This window comes from Clinocottus analis, unplaced genomic scaffold (genome assembly GCF_023055335.1).
Source record: "Clinocottus analis isolate CAN_PGR_092001 unplaced genomic scaffold, fCliAna1.0.p SCAF_7, whole genome shotgun sequence".
Lineage (NCBI taxonomy): Eukaryota > Metazoa > Chordata > Actinopteri > Perciformes > Cottidae > Clinocottus > Clinocottus analis.
Window position 1 is genome coordinate 17,192,875 of NW_027176229.1, and position 16,352 is coordinate 17,209,226.

The window sequence follows — 16,352 nt, forward strand, 5'->3', positions numbered from 1 at the left end:
CATGTTATTTAGTTTTGAGTGAACTTGAAAACGTATTCTTGGCTTAATACAGCTTCTCCACCTGAACACAATTCAACTGAACTCTTTAAAATGTTTTAATCTCAAAACATAATTGATTCAGTTAAGACACAAAGATTGAATCTGCACAGCTAGGTCTGTTGAAAGGTCCATACATAATAATAATAATATATAATTCAATGAAAAAGGCAACAAAAAATGTGCGGCAAACATTTCGAAGATTTTTTTTATTTTTTACAATTTTATTTTAATTATATAAAAATGTACATCACAAATATGCCATAAAACACAATAACTCCATTTTAAATTAGGATCAGGGAATTATCTGTTCTAACCAAACTTGTGTACTAATTGTTTCTATCAATATGAACAAAACACTCCAGATAAATTAAGACTATGTTGAGTGCATGTTGCATATGTTGACCAAACCTTTCTGGAAAACCTTTCTGAAAAGAAGAAAGATTTGACAGGTTGAGATGAACTTGAATCTCTTGAAATGATAGTAGTTAAGTTGAGTAATCGGCTTCTGTACGTAAAGACAGGCAACATGTTCACGTGATTCAACTACCTAAAAGGGAAGATCAGAATGTCACTGAAGTTTGTTACAAACATATACTAAACAAACGAAACCAAATGTTAGAATCTGCTCATCTCAAAAGGAAACTAAATCTACATTAGTGTAATATTAACAAAAAATCAAGTAGATTGCTTGAGTTTTTTCTTTTTGGGCTTGACCATCTGTGGTAGTTGGATTTTGAAGGCAGTCCTGAAAAATAAATTATTTTATATCATGTTAATACAATGTGAAGATGAAATCAAGTTGTATAATTTCTTATGTTTAGTATGTAACAGTGTTAAATATTTCTGCCTTAGACAGTATATATTATTTCAGAGACTTACTCGCAAGTTGTGCATATGGGGCTGAAGTTGCAGAATACTTAAATAAGAAAAGACAGAACAAAGCATCACCACAAAAACATACTGTAACTGCAGATTTTGCCAGTAATAAAGACAGAGGTCATGTATTTGTTTCATTAACTGGAAAACAAGCTTACTTGACAGACAAACTGAGCACACATAACCAATCTCAATGAGGTTGCGGTGGCAGAAACATGCTGCTCTGTAGTCCACGTGTGCGGGCGGCGGCAGCACGAGCTGGGAACGCTGCTCAGAGTCAGGCAGGAACACCCACTGGCCAGAAAACACCATCATCAACACACAGCAGCCTTTTTTTTGTTACGAAATGTGCAAATCTGTACTGCACTCTCACCAAAAGGTATTGTGCCAGGGCAACCTTCTGTGGTATCTTGAGGTACAATCCTCCAGTGATATCGCAAGCCTACAAAACAAATATCTAAAAGGTAAAAAGAAAACCTGGGTACAAGTTGTAGTCCTATGTCCTAACAAAGTCATAAATATATACCTGCTGAAGGAGACCTGAGTCCGAGTCCAACACACAGGCATCGATCAGGATGTTCTGTTTTAAAATACAAAAATGTATTTAAAATAATTGATATATACAAATGACTGAAAAGGTAAACAGGACAGAAAACACAAACAACATCAAGGATTGTACCTGTTTTTGGGCAGCAAAAATGACGTTCATGAAGTTCATATACTGGCGGGCACAGTCCTCAGCTGCTTTTATAACCTAACCAAAAAAATAAAAGGGGCTGTGTTTAAAGTCATGAAATAAAACAAAAGTACTAATAAAATTTGGCCATTCAGCGCTCACCAATATTCTTGATTTTATTTCATGTCCAACTAAAAACAGAAAAGGTAACGATAATTAGTATTGAATGAACCCATTGATGAGTATTATTAAGCTTAATAAACCCATTTAATTACCTTCAAATTCTTTTGAGACCCTGTTAATATCTGAATAATAAAGGATTAAGGAATTTGCTAAACATCTCCATTATCCAAGTTCATTGTTGTGTACAGAAAGAAAAATAGGAAAAATAATGTGCATGAATTTGAAGTAGAAAGTCTTAACATAGAAAAACACTACTTAATCTTTAACATTTACACTTCTGTGCAGTAATTAGTTTGTGGGAATTTATTCCTGTGTTTCTCACTTTGATTATTATTATTATGATCATCTGGAAAAAGTCCAATTGATGTCATAAATGACAAAACTGTAAATCGTGTTTTTTTTATTAAAAGGATACAGCAGAGAGCTTTGGCAAGAGTTCCAGCCAACAAGGTATCCGTTGAATTTCCGCTCACTTCAGCTGTAATCACATAAGACACATTGTCACTTTTAAAGAGGCACTCACCGTCGACAGTGTCAGAAAACACATGAAAATAAAGTGAGAAATACAACACATTAACTGCAAAGACAGCTACCAAACTTGTTTGCATGTTGAGAAAGCCCATGTGCTTAAATATACTGGTCTGTTCATTTAGAGTTCATTTACATTTTACCCACAAAGAAAAAGACTTGTACTTACTTTTTGACATAACTTTCCTGATCTCTTCAGCAATAAAGTTATTGGCGACTGATAGGAGTTCATATTTTCCATCACCACTGGAGGATGCATCATCCCCACTGCTGTCCCCCATTCTCCAGCTCTTACTGGGATACAGGAAGTGACTGAAACAAAGTAAGTTAGGTAGACGTGCACATCAGCCGAGACCAGAGCAAAGCATTACATTCAAGACACTCAGCTTTGGTGAAATATCAGATAAAATTAATATTGACATGAAACCATGTGAGAAGTGTAAAGATGACCTCTTTGGAGATATCTAGACTGTGACAAGGGGCCCCAACTATGCTTGTTTTTGTGTGAGGCGCCATGAAAACAAACCAAAGTTTTATTCATGAGCTTTTTATCCGTTTTCATGTTCAAAAAAAAAAAGGAACCACAGACTGTAGCTTTCAAGTAAATGTAGTGAAGTAAATGATACATTACGCCTCTCCCTAATATACTTCAACCAAAGAATTACCTGTCTTCACAGTGGCTGGCGATGACAGCCAGCTTGTTGGTCCTGGCCATGGCCATGTGGGAGTTGCCCAACACCATGACTGCATCCAGACACTTGGACAAGGTGAGCTGGGCGGAGACAAGAAGACAGTGGACGGTGCCGTTTAGCCGCAGCCACATTTAAAAACCTACAATTTAAAAACCAACCAACAAGACTTCATCGTCCTACCTCTGTCGCACGCTGAGCCTGCTGCCCCCACCATATCGGATTCACATCCACAACGATGACCAGCAGATTGATTTCTTCCTCTGAGGAAATGTTGGAAACAAGTTAACACAATGCAACACAATTTAAAAAAAGCTAACCAGATCCTCTCTACAACTGTAACGTTACAACACTGTGAAATAACTTTATTATCTGCATCAATATGACTAAAGCTAGACATACCTGATGCCATTACAGCAAGTTACATGAAACCAGTGACCAAAAAGTGATAACTGCTGTTCTCCTGGAGCTTCATCTTCTGTTAGCTTCCATCTTTAAATTGTAATTGTAAACACTATCCGAAAAATAATGACCGTTTCGAGGTCTGGATAATCTGTATATGTGTATATGTCAGTAAAAACTGGCATTTGTGAAAATGAAGCCACGTTAGCTTGCTACTGCTATGTTGCTCTTCTTCTGCCTTCAATAATGGTGCCGCACGGCGCACTGCTGCCATCTAGCCTCTGTTTGCCGTAAATACACAACAATCCGTTTTACCAGATTAGAACTGATCAGAGTAAGTATTCAGGTATCTTATGTAAGAAAGAGTAGAAATATAATACTCAACTACAAGTAAAAAAAAACATCCTGCATTGAAACTCTGGGGTCAGTAAAATAACAGTATTATCAGCAAAATGTACTTAAGTGTTTGTACTGTTGACAACAACCACTGTGCTAGTAATATTCATCATTGGATTGTAGTTACTAAAACAATGATGTGGAAGTTGCCTTTTACTACCGTAGTTGGTCAAGTTGGAGCTCATTCAGATGATAATGTACTGTTGGGTAGTTTCATATATACCAACAAGCTGATCTGATGTTTTGGTTGTAAAATCAGCAAAGTAATTATCTATAATTCTAGACTTGTGTTGTTGATGTTCAGGAGTACTTAGCTGTGTATATAATGACAATTGACACAATGGAATCATAATAACAGGTCTTTTATAATTTACAGTCACAATAGGAATTAAAAATAATCATCCTTCTGGTCTACCAAAAATATATTTTTTAATTATTTAATAACTAGAATTCTGTAGAAAACCAACTTCTGTGTCAAATAACTGCAAAACCAGGCGTTACAAACAGATTTTGAAGGTTTGAAATGCTTTCCAATAAAATACAAGAAAACGTCTTACATTGTCCTTGAAATATTTCAGGTTCAGTAATCAATCAACTCTAAAACAATAATTGAGTGTCCGGTTATTTCTTGGCCATGGGTTTGGGCCCGGACTTGAGTAAGTCATTAATATATCTTTCAGTCTGGTAAACATCTGACTCGATGGCTTCACAAGAGTTGTTCAGTGTGACGTATACATTCCCGTTGACCTCTGTGACTTTGTGAATCCTCTGTTTGACACCTTTGGAGCGCCAGTGTGTTCTCATGGGCTGGGCTGAAGGATCTTCCACAGCTTGGTAAAGCCCTTCCCCTTCTGCTAGTGTGATCTTGTACTTGTGCCACGGACACACAATACACAGCCGCCCATTAAACTCCTGATGTTGGCACAGCATGAAGGTGATTAGAGAGATAAGACTGTCGCAGCTATAGAGGAAGTCTTATGAGAAAACTTTTAAAATATATTTATTCTTACACAGCAATGCTTGAACAAGGGCATTGCAACAAACTGACAGCAAATATTATGAACATTAAATAGCTACTTTACTGCAATTTAAATAATATATATATATCTTACCTCAATGTCTCCATACTGTAATGCACCACCTGAATCTGTCAGTGGAAAAACAAGTGTTACTATAGGCCTCGGTGCAATGAGCCATTGCGGAAAGTAAATTCCACACTATGAATATAATAGGACAATAAATGGCATCATCTTTCTAAATGTTTCAACAGGAAAACAAATAAATGTAAGGGCGGGCTGCACTAATGTAGTTTTCTGCATTTATCAACACACAGAGCTTACGGTAGCAGCGTAGGTCCATTGCATGAAGCTGCCCCTGGTGGTACAGAACCAATATATCTCTGCATCCATTCACCCTCTTCGTCACGCGCCCAGCCATGACAATGTCCTCTTTCTTCCCGATGAAGTGGGAGGCAGGCGGAGAGGAGGAGGCAGTGGAAGAGGAAGGGAGAGTGGAGGAAGAAGAGGAGTTCTGAGAGGTTTCCTCCTCAGAAGACATGCCGATCAGGACGTGTTCTGCTATGAAAAAGAATATAGTTTATTTATATTATTAAAATAGTTGTGAGGACATGATTAATAGCTAAATAGATAGTCATGCATAGTTTTATGCCGAAACCTATTCAACGTATAATATGAAAATAACAATACACAGCTTTTGTGTTTGTCCAAATATTATATCTGTCACTGCACTGAGTTAAGATGCTGACTTTTGAATCCCAATCGGTTCTACAATAAGTTTTTTTTAGGCATGAAAACGGGTCAGGGGTGAAAACGGTGAGGACATTATATATTACATAAATAATCATAAAATCCCCCGCTGTTCTAATCTTAAATTATTAGTTAACCCTTAGTACGGAACCTGTCGCAGGCGACAGAATGTAATATACAAACGGGATGCAATTCCAACGGATTCTGAACGCTAAGCGAAGCTTTCCAATGTCATGTCGCACTTTTCTTGGCAAATACAGAGAAGATCCCGTTTTGAGAAACGGCCGCTGGAAACATCTTAACGCTGATTGGCCAAGACGCGACACATCAAAGATGTTCTCTTTATGAAGATGATAACATCAACTTTTCTCCGCGTCTCACAGTCCAATCACAGAAACGCTGGCGCGGCTCCAAAAAGGAGGACAAATACGCGTCCGACTTGATGCTGCGCCGGACGCCGGACAGGGCATTAAACATCCGGACTGTCCGGCCTAAATCCGGACGTCTGGTCACCTCAGTCCCCTCACCTCAGAATCAACCTCCTAATTAACGGAAACGTTAGCTATTAACTTTCCACCGGAGCGTTAGCTAGCTGGCGAACGTCGCGTTCTCTCCTGCTGTGTTCAATGACTCAATTCATCAAGCTGTAGCTAACGTTAACTAGGTCTATGTCAACAGAGCTTCTGGGTAACTTAACTTAGATATACAGTACCATAAAATATTATATTACCATGCACTCGCGCTCCCTTCTGGCAGGTGCATCTGTTCGCAGTTCACTGAACACTACCGCCCCTCCCTCCCCCAAAAAACCTCATCGAATCTACACGATTCACGTAGGTCACCTATTTTGGGTTCAAAACGGCGAATTTCGCCGAAAGGTGGGGGATTTTCATGCCTGTTTTTTTTATTTAAAAAGTTCAGAAGGAGAAAGAAACACAATGACAGTTCAATAGATTTCTTAAGGGTAATAATTTACAAACAGCAACCCTTAAATTATCAGAAAGTGATTGAAATCAGATTGTGATTGAAATGATAAGAAAAACAGAATGGGAAAATCCACAAACTTTAAGCAATACATGAGTAGTTTCCTCTTTAATGCGCTTCTTTCATTAATAATTAAGTAACCATTCAATGCAAGGCAAAGTTAAATCTCATTACCTTTGAACGTTGCCAGTTTACATCTCTGACACCCCGACTGTCTGCAGTGACAGTCGTTTCAGTGGCAGCCCTCCTCGCGGGATGGGTCTGGAGGATTTGGCTCCATGTTCTAAGCCGGATATGCGCCTTTTTCACGCTAAAGTTACACACACGAATAAATGTCCTACTGCTGTATCCGCATTAAATATAAAAAATGTTTGGACATGTATCAAGGTACAAAATGCAAACCAAACGTCGGCAGCGTTTCTAGTGAGCCATGTGTCAGAGTAAAGGCAGAGCCAATGTTGTGTGTAACTTCCAATGTTGTCCCCAGTGAAACGTGGTCTCATGAATCAGATTCCCTGGTGTCCTTCCCTTTTTTGATTTAACACTGTTGAACTACATTTCCTCCAGAGAGTGTGCTAAGAATACACAAAGTGTGCAAGTATGCATTCGCTGGTGAGGTATAGGCTGTAATGTACAGTTTATATGGTAGGCATATAAAGTTTACCAATATAGTGTATTGGTAAACCGTAGTGTAACCGTAGGGACCAATGAGAGTAAATTATGAAGATAGATAATACAACAAATAAAACTGCAATTGAAGAATACTTCTATTAGTATCGTACTAGCTCTATATCTATAACCAAATTTCCATCTTAAAAATGTATTGTATTGTAATGTACCATTCTCTATACATCATTCTATTTTAAGAATGTTCAAAATAGAATAGATAACAACAATAATCAAGAAATCCAGAAAATGCATGTCTATGAGCATTTGCTCAGCTCTCCATAGAGTCTGTGAATCAGCGGGGTAAATCTGAGAAGGCTTTTTGTCTTAGCAGGTTTGTTGGTGGGCATTAAACCCTCTTAGGGATTATCTCTCATGCTGAAGGGACCGTAATTTGACCGACCGTCCTTCTAAAATTCTGCATTTAAATCATATATAATTTCGTATTCTAACTTCTGCTCCTGTACATCTGCTATCACAGCTGTCTGGCAGGGTCTGAGCTCTAAACCCACGCGCCCGCATCAAACCATTTTTCGTCGCTACGGAGACCCACGTTTGTGTACGGAAGTAGTGACACTACTCACGCTCCCAACTTTATGAAAAAATTATGCATGTTGTCAGTTCGTGCTTGTTCAGATAAACCGTCGTGTTCATTCATTTGTCAATGGTTGCTTCAGAGTATGGAGGGAATCAGGTACGTTTCCTTTATTTTTGCCATTTGGATAAACATATCAGCTTTACAGGTTGTCATTTCACACATAACTATTCTTAAAGCACAGCATTTCATTGTCTAATATTGTAGGATGTGAATTTTCATTTTACAACAATGTAAAAACCACAATAACATTTTCCTTTTATTTGGAAGTTTGGGCTTGTTGTAATAACAAACCATGCCTGCTATGTCCAGAGGGCAACAACCCACTCCCCCTTGACTGCATGCTTTATGGCTAAGATGGCCTTGTGTAATGTATACTGCTCTGTGGGTGTCTTCTTGTAATTTGATTTGCAGAATTAACAGTTGCTGACACCTAAATCCCAACAAGTGTTTGCTGTAATGCTTGTGGCACACCCCGAAGAAAATAAAGACCTCAAGGAGGGCGATGAGTTGGCCTGATGTACTGTTTCACAGCAATGCACAGCTCTGTCACTTAATGCATGCATATGAAGAGGATGACATTCAAGTGACACATGGCAGGACTATCGCTGCTGCCAGCCAATCTACTTTAGAAGCCGATGAAGCAACAGTTGCAAGTCTGTGTCTGCTATATTTACCATATTTGCTGAGGCACAAAAATGTGTGACATGGTTGCGCTGTGCTGCCTTGGCTCCATACAGACAAAGTGTCAAATTTCAGCATCATACCAGTGTTGTGTGCTTTGCTTGACACCACAACTGTGCAGCGTAGTAGTAAAGACGCAGTGACCGACCAGACTATTGGCCATCAGTCTCTGACCGGAGTCACTGAGGGAGAGAAAATAGCAAGCGAAAAAAGCAGTGTCGGGAGCGTAGTGGCGATTCAAGTTTGTAGTTGTTGTGAGTTTATTTCTGTATGTTCAGCCTGTTATATTATTACTCCAGTTGTAACCTACAGTCATTTCTTGCATGCTTTTGACTTGTGTGACCAACCGACAAAGAGACTAAAGCAACATGTCTGCCACTGCCAGGGTATGAGTGGAGAGAAGTAAAAGACAAAAAAGAGATAAAAGGAAGGGGTGGAAATGCCACTTTGCCTCTATGAGTGTCTGAGGGCTGTCGGGCTACAAAGTCATTATGCCAGGTAATCTAACTCACATCACCTCCAAACTCACAATTGTCCTGAACCGTCCTCAGACCATCTAGCTTCCTTTGTTTCCTGTCCTTCAGGTTTACCTCGAGGGGTGTTCATCGTGCAGCCCACCTTTTGGTGCTGACTATGGAGGACTATCCCGACCTGGGGATCCGCTCCATGGAGGACAGAACTCGGCTTTTCCATCTGGTCCAAATGGTTAAAGCTCTTGACCTTGAATATGAAGATGATGGTACAGATTATGATGCTGATGGTGGTGAGGAAGGCTATCCTGAAGCAGAGAGTAGCTTTGATGGTTGTGTAGATCCTGATGACGATGAATGGGCCACTGTGAGTAAGCAAAATGCAACACGTTTTTCTAAACCGCCACACGTTTGCAGGCGGCTTGATTGCAATTGTGAAACCATAGATCATCATCTGAAGCTATTTTCTTGTCCAAAAGATACTATTCATGGCTGTTCAAGTCATAGAAATAATATGCCAGATCAGGGAAAAGGAGTTGCCATATCTGTCCAGCTTGACACCGGAAGAGGCTGCAAAGGGAAAAACAACCACAGGCCAGATTTCCATAGTAGGTTTAGCAACAAACTTGTGCACAAAGTTAGAAAAGGAATCTCTAGGAAGGAAAAACTCTATTCCGAAACAAACAGTAACATAACTACTGAACACATGGCTAAGCCAACACCTGTTTATGAATCAAAGAGAACAGCTGGCTACAACTATGGACTACCACTGAGTTCCCCTGCTCCAAACAAAAAGTAAGTGGCAGTGGTTTGTGTTGCATTCTTTATGTTGTTGTGTCTTTTTTTTTGCATATGAGCTTTTCTTTGTGTGTGTGTGTGTGTGTGTGTGTGTGTGTGTGTGTGTGTGTGTGTGTGTGTGCGTGTGCGTGTGTGTGTGTGTGTGTTGCAGGCAACATGGGGGGCAACGGATCAGTGTGTGTCTGAGGAAAAGACCTCTGACTCACACAGAGTTCAGAAGAGGAGAGGCCGATGTTGTAACAACTCAGAATGGAGAGTGTGTGATTGTCCATGAAAGTAAAGAAGCTGTGGATCTCTCACAGTACACACTACAGGTAATGTCTTAAGAGGACACACTGGGGTTAATGTTTTGTCTAACGCTGTGTTTTTTCAATACTGTAGAAGTGTCTCCAAATAGACACACATGCTCATCACACTGGGATGATGTTAAAGTGGCATCCTGAAGATTTCCATCTTGTTGACTTAGATTTTCCATTTGAGTAAAAACAAGAGAAGTGTGCTCAGAGTTTAGCAGTATGAAGCATTTTTATTGATACATAAAATTTTCAGATTTGTGTGCATACTTCCATTTCTTATGTGTATACAATACATAAAAACTGTGAAACAGCATTTTTCACTCACAGTAATGTTGCCAAAGACACTCAGTTGGTAATATTGCAAATATGTAAATATTGCAATACTTTAATTAGTTGGCCATAAGCTTTAACACCATTGTGTTATCTACTTTGATGAAAGTGACTTAACTTAATTTGTTTACATTAAAATCTGACATTGCCACTTTAAGTCATGTTCTTCATGATCAACTACCTGAATTGTGTGCAGGGTCACCTTGACATGTATCATCACGCTGTTGTTTTGTTTAATTATTGCCTTGTCTCTTGGTCTTTTGTCCCTGCAGCACAGGTTCTACTTTGACCAGGTTTTTGGGGAGAAGAGCTCCAACGAGGAGGTGTATCAAAGAACAGCATATCCTCTGGTACAGCACATGCTTAGTGGGTAGGTTAGCATTGACCTACTATCCATCCATCCATTATCCAAACCGCTGACCTACTATCCTTTCTTTTCAAATGCACTAAAGTCCAATTTGGTCGATTCCGGGGCTTGAAATAAATGCTTTTTTGACGTTATGTTTCTACAAATCTGTGCTTTCTCGCTTTTTTCTTTATTTGTTTGTTTTGTTTGTTCTGTGTGTGTCCTTAGAGGTAATGCCACCTGCTTTGCATATGGCCAGACAGGTGCGGGGAAGACTCACACCATGTTGGGTTCTCCTTTGAGACCAGGGTTGTATGCACTGGCAGTCCTGGATATCTTTGCATACCTCTCCACCACTCACATGCGCTCACCCTTGCTGGTGTATGTCAGTTTCTTTGAGATCTACTGTGGTCAGCTGTATGACCTGTTGGACCACAGAAAAAGGTTTGTGCTGTGTTAAAAGAGCGGAAGAATTTTTGAGGTGGAGTTACTTTTGAAGAAAGATGAAAAGATAACCATATAGCAATTGATCAAAAACGGATGTCCTAGTTTTCCCATAGACATGATACATTTTTGGTAACATCATCATCAAAGAAAGCCAATTCTTAATAATTGGAAGTATGAGAAACCTTAATTTTTCTCTTTCTTGATTTCTTCTCCCTCTTTGTATTTCTTTCTTCATTAGGTTGTTTGCCAGGGAGGACGGACATAAGGTGGTCCACATTGTTGGACTGCGTGATACCAGAGTGGACTCAGTCAGCTCACTGTTGGAGGTTTCCCCCTTTCAAATATCCGCTTGTCCACAGTGTGTATTCAAGTGCTAGATTACAAAATGTAATATAATATGCAAACCTATGTTTTCATTAGTGTATAATCACATGAGACCAGGAATCATTGTGTTTTTGTTAGATTAGACTGAGCCCTTCATATTTAGGGATTAAGACCTCTTCACAGAGTCCGCTGTGTTGCACTGCCATGTTTTTGCAGTAGCCCAGAATAGACAAACCCAACACTAGCTAGAGAGATCCTTTCGTGTTTTTACATTACCCTTAGGCCACCATAGATCTTGTGACATGCTTGTAAAAACAGCAGTGACATCATGCGCAGAGTGCAAAACAGTGGTACTTCTAGCTTCCCTCTGACTTCAATTGCAGGTGTTATCATTGTAAGAATTGACTCTGAGCGAGTCCAACGCCTTCGGAAGATTTTGCATTCAATTCCAGAATCTTGGAAAGGAGGGAGAGAGCAGAGGGGTATTTAGTTGATTGCATTCTGCAACTATGTCGCGAGATGCCAACAAATCCCACACACTGTCCCTTTTAAGTCTATGTTTTCACAAGAAACACTTAATAGTATACTTTACATCACACTTTACTCTTCTTGGGTAATATTTCAAATCAAGGTACTCAAAAGTCTGATGGTGCATCTATGAGGATGTGAACACAACCTGAGGTGCTAGCTAGAGTTGATAAAGGACTTAAAAGCATATATATATATATATATATATATATATATATATATATATATATATATATATATATATATATATATATATATATTACTGTTGTATTTCACTAAATATTTCTATGATTTCCACATTGAACGATCTCTCTTTCCGATGTCTCCCTTCTGCATTCTTTATTGCCCTGAAGGTGATTTCACAGGGTACAGAAGAACGCACACAAGGAATGAGTGGTGTGAATCCTCTCTCCTCTCGTTCCCATGCCTTGCTTCGGATTCAGCTGAAAGATACGAACCAGCAGATTGCTGGTAGGTGAGTTACAACACTGTATTCTATTGTAGGGTTATTATCCATTTTCTGAATGTTTCTTTTTCTACTTAAAACACTACTAGTGTTATTGTATAGTATAGCAGGTGAGACCACTAGTGTTGGTAAGAAATGACTGGACTACTACTAAAAAAGGTGTTTCTGCCTGCAGAATGTGGTTTGTGGACCTAGCAGGAAGTGAGAGGGCATCAGATTCCAAAGAACCAGATAGGCAGAGTCGTATGGAGGGAGCTGAGATCAACCAGAGTCTGTTGGCTGTAAGCCACACACACACACACACACACACACACACACACACACACACACACACACACACACACACACACACACACAGACACACTTTCAGAGATCACACATAAAGACATTGAAGATTGTTATTGAAGGATTTTACACATTTTCTCATTTGTAAGTTGTTTTTTTCTCAGCTTAAAGAATGTATCCGGTCCCTTGATCAAGAGCAGTCGCATACACCTTTCAGACAAAGCAAACTTACTCAGGTACTAATTCTCTTGTCATTTTGATTTGTTCTGGTGTGTGTGTGTGTGTGTGTGTGTGTGTGTGTGTGTGTGTGTGTGTGTGTGTGTGTGTGTTAGTGATACGATGTGTATTTATATCATGCTTAATGTTTTTGTTGTTGTGTTTTGGACTATATTTCCTCCTTTCTAGGTTTTGAAAGATTCGTTTGTTGGAAACTCAATGACATGCATGATTGCCAACATTTCACCTGGTCACTTGGCAACTGAACATACATTAAATACACTGAGATACGCCGACCGGTGAGTGGGTACAATTAGTGTGCTTGGGATATTTGTTGCTGCAAATTTTTTGTTGTTGTTTTTCCTTAGAGTCCTAATGGATTCCATTCATCCTACTTAAAATTGTGGAAACTAAACTTAAAATAGTAGAATCAATCAAATACAAAGTTAATTTTTTAATCTTGGTCCCATTGTTTTATACAGTCCTTTTTTAAAAATGTTCTAGTGTCAAGGACTGTAGAGACAATCATCTGTGACTGCTATTTAAAATGTGATACAGCTTATTGTGTTTTTTCATAGAGTGAAGGAGTTGAAGGGACAAATAGGACTGAGAGGTGGAATAAGGAGCAAGACAATACAATCCTCCAAAAGTAACCGGTCCAACAGCAGCAGCAGCATCCCAGGCAACATTGTTGTCAGCAGAGGAAAAAGTCCCCCTAAAAAGCCAAAGCTAGGGCGACAAAGAGAGAATTTTGGCCTCACCTCACCTACCACGAGATTGACCACAGAGGGTTCAATTCTCTGCTCCACCCCAAAAAACAGCAGATTGGGAGAGGAAACGCATTCAAGCGCAAGAATGAGTATTGGACTTGAACACATTACACCAGTCAGAGGTTTGGGAATAGGTGATACGAGGGAGAGAACAGGTGCGAGGGAAGGTAGAATAAGAATAAGGTATGGAGTAACTGACAGTATAGGCCACTCAGATGGTGAAAAACAGGTCATGGCAGGGCTGGTCTTGGGACATGCGACAGATGAGCAGATTCTCTTGAGTGAGGTCCAGAAGGAATCTAGATTCAACCACAGAGAAATGGAGAATCAGCAAAGCACTTTGAAAGAGGGAAGAAAGGAGGGAAGAAGACGGCTAGAACAAAGAAGACAAGTGGAAACAAGTACTAAAGTTGAAAGGCTACTTGAAAGAGATATACAAAAAGATGATGAACGGAATAAGGAGAGGGAGAGGCATCTGAAACAGTATCACCAGCAGCTGCAGCAGTTTATGCCTTCATCAGCTTCTTCATCTGTCCATCTCTTCGCACCCTGTGCATGTCCATCTTTTTCCTCTTCTCATCAGGCTTCTTCTGTCCCTCCATCTTCCTGTTCTTCTCTCCAAAACACTTCCCGCTTCTCGGTTTCTGACCGTATGCAACATGGTTTGGAAGAGAGTTTAGATGCATCTAGAGCAAGGGTTAAGGTTAGGGCTGATTGTAACACTGAAAAGTTGTCTTTCGTTCCTGGCGGAGACATTTGCTTACAAACTAAAACTTCTCCAAGCTACAGTAAAAATAGGTATGAGGTTGGTCACGGTGGCTCAGGTGGTGTTGGTAAAAAGTTGATGGTATTTAGGGAGGGAACAGAGGCAGTATTTGGACAAGACAAAGGTAAACATGCGAGGACGTCACAGAAAGAAACAGGGGGAGGAGATGTAAGAGTAAGAAGGGAAGCGTGGAGGCCATCAGGGATAGAAGGAGGAAGAGAGAGGAGGTGGGCTACAACATCAGAGACAGAGCAGGCGAACAGGATGACAGGTGCAATACGAGCTGATGTAGAGGCCTTAGTGGTGTACAACTGTGACTCAGAAGAGAGCAGAGAAGTGGGTGGGGAAGAAACAGATCCCTCAGATGTCCAAGCTGATGAAGTGTGGAGTACTGAGAAGCAAGAAGAAGTTAATGGCTACAGTTTACCGTCCACCCACAGCGACATTGACAGCAACAGCCTCTTTAACCTCCCTCCTGCTGAGTCATCCCATCAACGAGCTCCAGCAGAACGACCCCTCTCTCCACCCTGGGAACATACCAAAGCACTCCTGACCCCTAATAAGCTCAGTGAGCTCACCCTTAAGTTTAAACATACCAGATGCGCCTCACATACTGCACCTATGCCATTGGAAAATGGTCAACAGGAAATGCCATTAAGCAGCTATAAAGATAAGCAACCAGGGTTTGCTGCTCACAACAATAGAACAAACTTTTCAAATTCTCAATCGGCCACGGTACCTCTCACTACTCCCATAACACAGAGTGGTTGTAAAATACCAGCTTACACAATGGTACACGACCATCCAGAGGTCAGAGCCAAAAGTTGCGCTTTACCTCAAGAAGTGACTGCAGACTCTTTCAGTTACACCATAGACCCAATTAGCATCTCCTCGCATCAAGTGGATCTACAGACCGCCACAGCCTCATTCCTCCAAAGGGAACAGAAAGAAGCCTCACTGGGTTTGCTTGAGATTGAAAGAGAAGAAGATGACAGGAGGGATGGGGAAAAAGAATGTCTCACATATGAGGAGATGGCAAGGAAAATGGTAATGGACAAGGACTTGGAATTTCGTTCGTCTTTTTTGGAGCTGCCAAAGGCAAAAACCGTCTGCCCTCTCATCTCTAACTCCATGACAGCTACAAATCACACTGAGCAAATAAAAGGCAAGTGTTGAGCTACCTCTGACCATTGTGGAAGAGGTAAATGTGCTTTATGTGTGTGTTTGTGAGTGGATTAACTAGTGCTTAAGAACTATTATGTGATTTTTTTTAAATCTTGTCCAGGTATGATGAAGCCTCCTATACCTGAGCTTATGCTGATCTCTTTCCAGGACCAAGAGAACAATCAAAAACCCCAAACTTCGCCAGCTATTGAGGTTCTAGCCTACATACCTCCACTTAAAACCTCTAAATGTGGTTCCACACAAACTTCTGTCATGCAGTCCATCTCATCGGCTGTGCAGCAGTTTGGAAACTCTAGTTCACCCGGCTTACACGATGTAATGACAAATGGTGCCACCCATGTGCCACCAGAATATGCAAGCTATATGCTCAGCAAACTTGCTTTTTCCAATCCAACACCACAGTCAGACAGTGTTTTGGGCCATTTGAACACAGTGCCAAAGCAGTGTCACATAGTAGATTCAAATCACCCGAGCAACTCAAACATTTCACTCCCACAAAATGTTTCTATAGAATCAAATAGTCAAGAGAGAGCGAGCAATCACAAAATTTCATCCATCAACAATCTGTCTATACTGGAAGATTTGGATCACGAGCAGTGAGTACCTGGAACGTGTGTTTTCTATAATCATTCTTAATGAGC

General features: G+C 40.2%; 3 protein-coding genes across 7 annotated transcripts; 1 reads left to right on the forward strand and 2 right to left on the reverse strand.

The window, feature by feature from the left end:
- Positions 1-271: 271 nt before the first annotated feature.
- gtf2h3 (general transcription factor IIH, polypeptide 3) lies at positions 272-3,715 on the reverse strand. Its single transcript, XM_068605346.1, has 13 exons — positions 3,394-3,715; positions 3,175-3,254; positions 2,968-3,074; positions 2,472-2,614; positions 2,190-2,252; positions 1,867-1,896; positions 1,754-1,782; positions 1,595-1,669; positions 1,442-1,495; positions 1,289-1,357; positions 1,074-1,209; positions 919-955; positions 272-784 (listed from the first exon to the last, which is right to left on the reverse strand). The coding sequence occupies exons 1-13, from the start codon at positions 3,401-3,403 to the stop codon at positions 715-717; spliced, it is 903 nt and encodes a 300-aa protein (XP_068461447.1). The 5' UTR covers positions 3,404-3,715; the 3' UTR covers positions 272-714.
- A 420-nt stretch (positions 3,716-4,135) lies between these two features.
- Positions 4,136-6,982, reverse strand: LOC137805427 (Rieske domain-containing protein). 5 transcript variants are annotated; one of them, XM_068605350.1, is made up of 4 exons: positions 6,714-6,982; positions 5,130-5,363; positions 4,902-4,936; positions 4,136-4,701 (listed from the first exon to the last, which is right to left on the reverse strand). In XM_068605350.1, the coding sequence occupies exons 2-4, from the start codon at positions 5,344-5,346 to the stop codon at positions 4,411-4,413; spliced, it is 543 nt and encodes a 180-aa protein (XP_068461451.1). In that variant the 5' UTR covers positions 5,347-5,363; positions 6,714-6,982; the 3' UTR covers positions 4,136-4,410. The 5 variants fall into 5 exon arrangements, with proteins under 5 accessions (XP_068461451.1, XP_068461449.1, XP_068461453.1 ...); XM_068605348.1 differs by having other exon boundaries at positions 5,130-5,366; XM_068605352.1 differs by lacking the exon at positions 6,714-6,982 and adding an exon at positions 6,286-6,376.
- A 2,135-nt stretch (positions 6,983-9,117) lies between these two features.
- On the forward strand, positions 9,118-14,408 carry LOC137805216 (kinesin-like protein KIF24). The gene is made up of 12 exons (XM_068605023.1): positions 9,118-9,321; positions 9,694-9,749; positions 9,904-10,066; positions 10,651-10,748; positions 10,953-11,168; positions 11,410-11,479; positions 12,377-12,498; positions 12,665-12,770; positions 12,939-13,010; positions 13,180-13,289; positions 13,569-13,780; positions 14,344-14,408. The coding sequence occupies exons 1-12, from the start codon at positions 9,118-9,120 to the stop codon at positions 14,406-14,408; spliced, it is 1,494 nt and encodes a 497-aa protein (XP_068461124.1).
- The last annotated feature ends 1,944 nt before the right edge of the window (positions 14,409-16,352 follow it).

What these genes read in the sequence shown, in the direction of transcription:
- gtf2h3 (XM_068605346.1), bottom strand. An exon ending in TTTTTGCTGCCCAAAAACAG is followed by an intron (nt 1,496 to 1,594) that starts GTACAATCCTTG and finishes ATTTTAAAACAG; the next exon opens with AACATCCTGATCGATGCCTG. An exon ending in CCCTGGCACAATACCTTTTG is followed by an intron (nt 1,210 to 1,288) that starts GTGAGAGTGCAG and finishes TTTTCTGGCCAG; the next exon opens with TGGGTGTTCCTGCCTGACTC.
- LOC137805427 (XM_068605350.1), bottom strand. Translation starts at nt 5,346, where the DNA reads ATGTCTTCTGAGGAGGAAACCTCTCAGAACTCCTCTTCTTCCTCCACT. An exon ending in AATGGACCTACGCTGCTACC is followed by an intron (nt 4,937 to 5,129) that starts GTAAGCTCTGTG and finishes TTCCACTGACAG; the next exon opens with ATTCAGGTGGTGCATTACAG. An exon ending in TACAGTATGGAGACATTGAG is followed by an intron (nt 4,702 to 4,901) that starts GTAAGATATATA and finishes TGCCAACATCAG; the next exon opens with GAGTTTAATGGGCGGCTGTG.
- LOC137805216 (XM_068605023.1), top strand. Translation starts at nt 9,118, where the DNA reads ATGGAGGACTATCCCGACCTGGGGATCCGCTCCATGGAGGACAGAACT. An exon ending in ATGACGATGAATGGGCCACT is followed by an intron (nt 9,322 to 9,693) that starts GTGAGTAAGCAA and finishes TATGAATCAAAG; the next exon opens with AGAACAGCTGGCTACAACTA. An exon ending in AACCAGCAGATTGCTGGTAG is followed by an intron (nt 12,499 to 12,664) that starts GTGAGTTACAAC and finishes TTCTGCCTGCAG; the next exon opens with AATGTGGTTTGTGGACCTAG.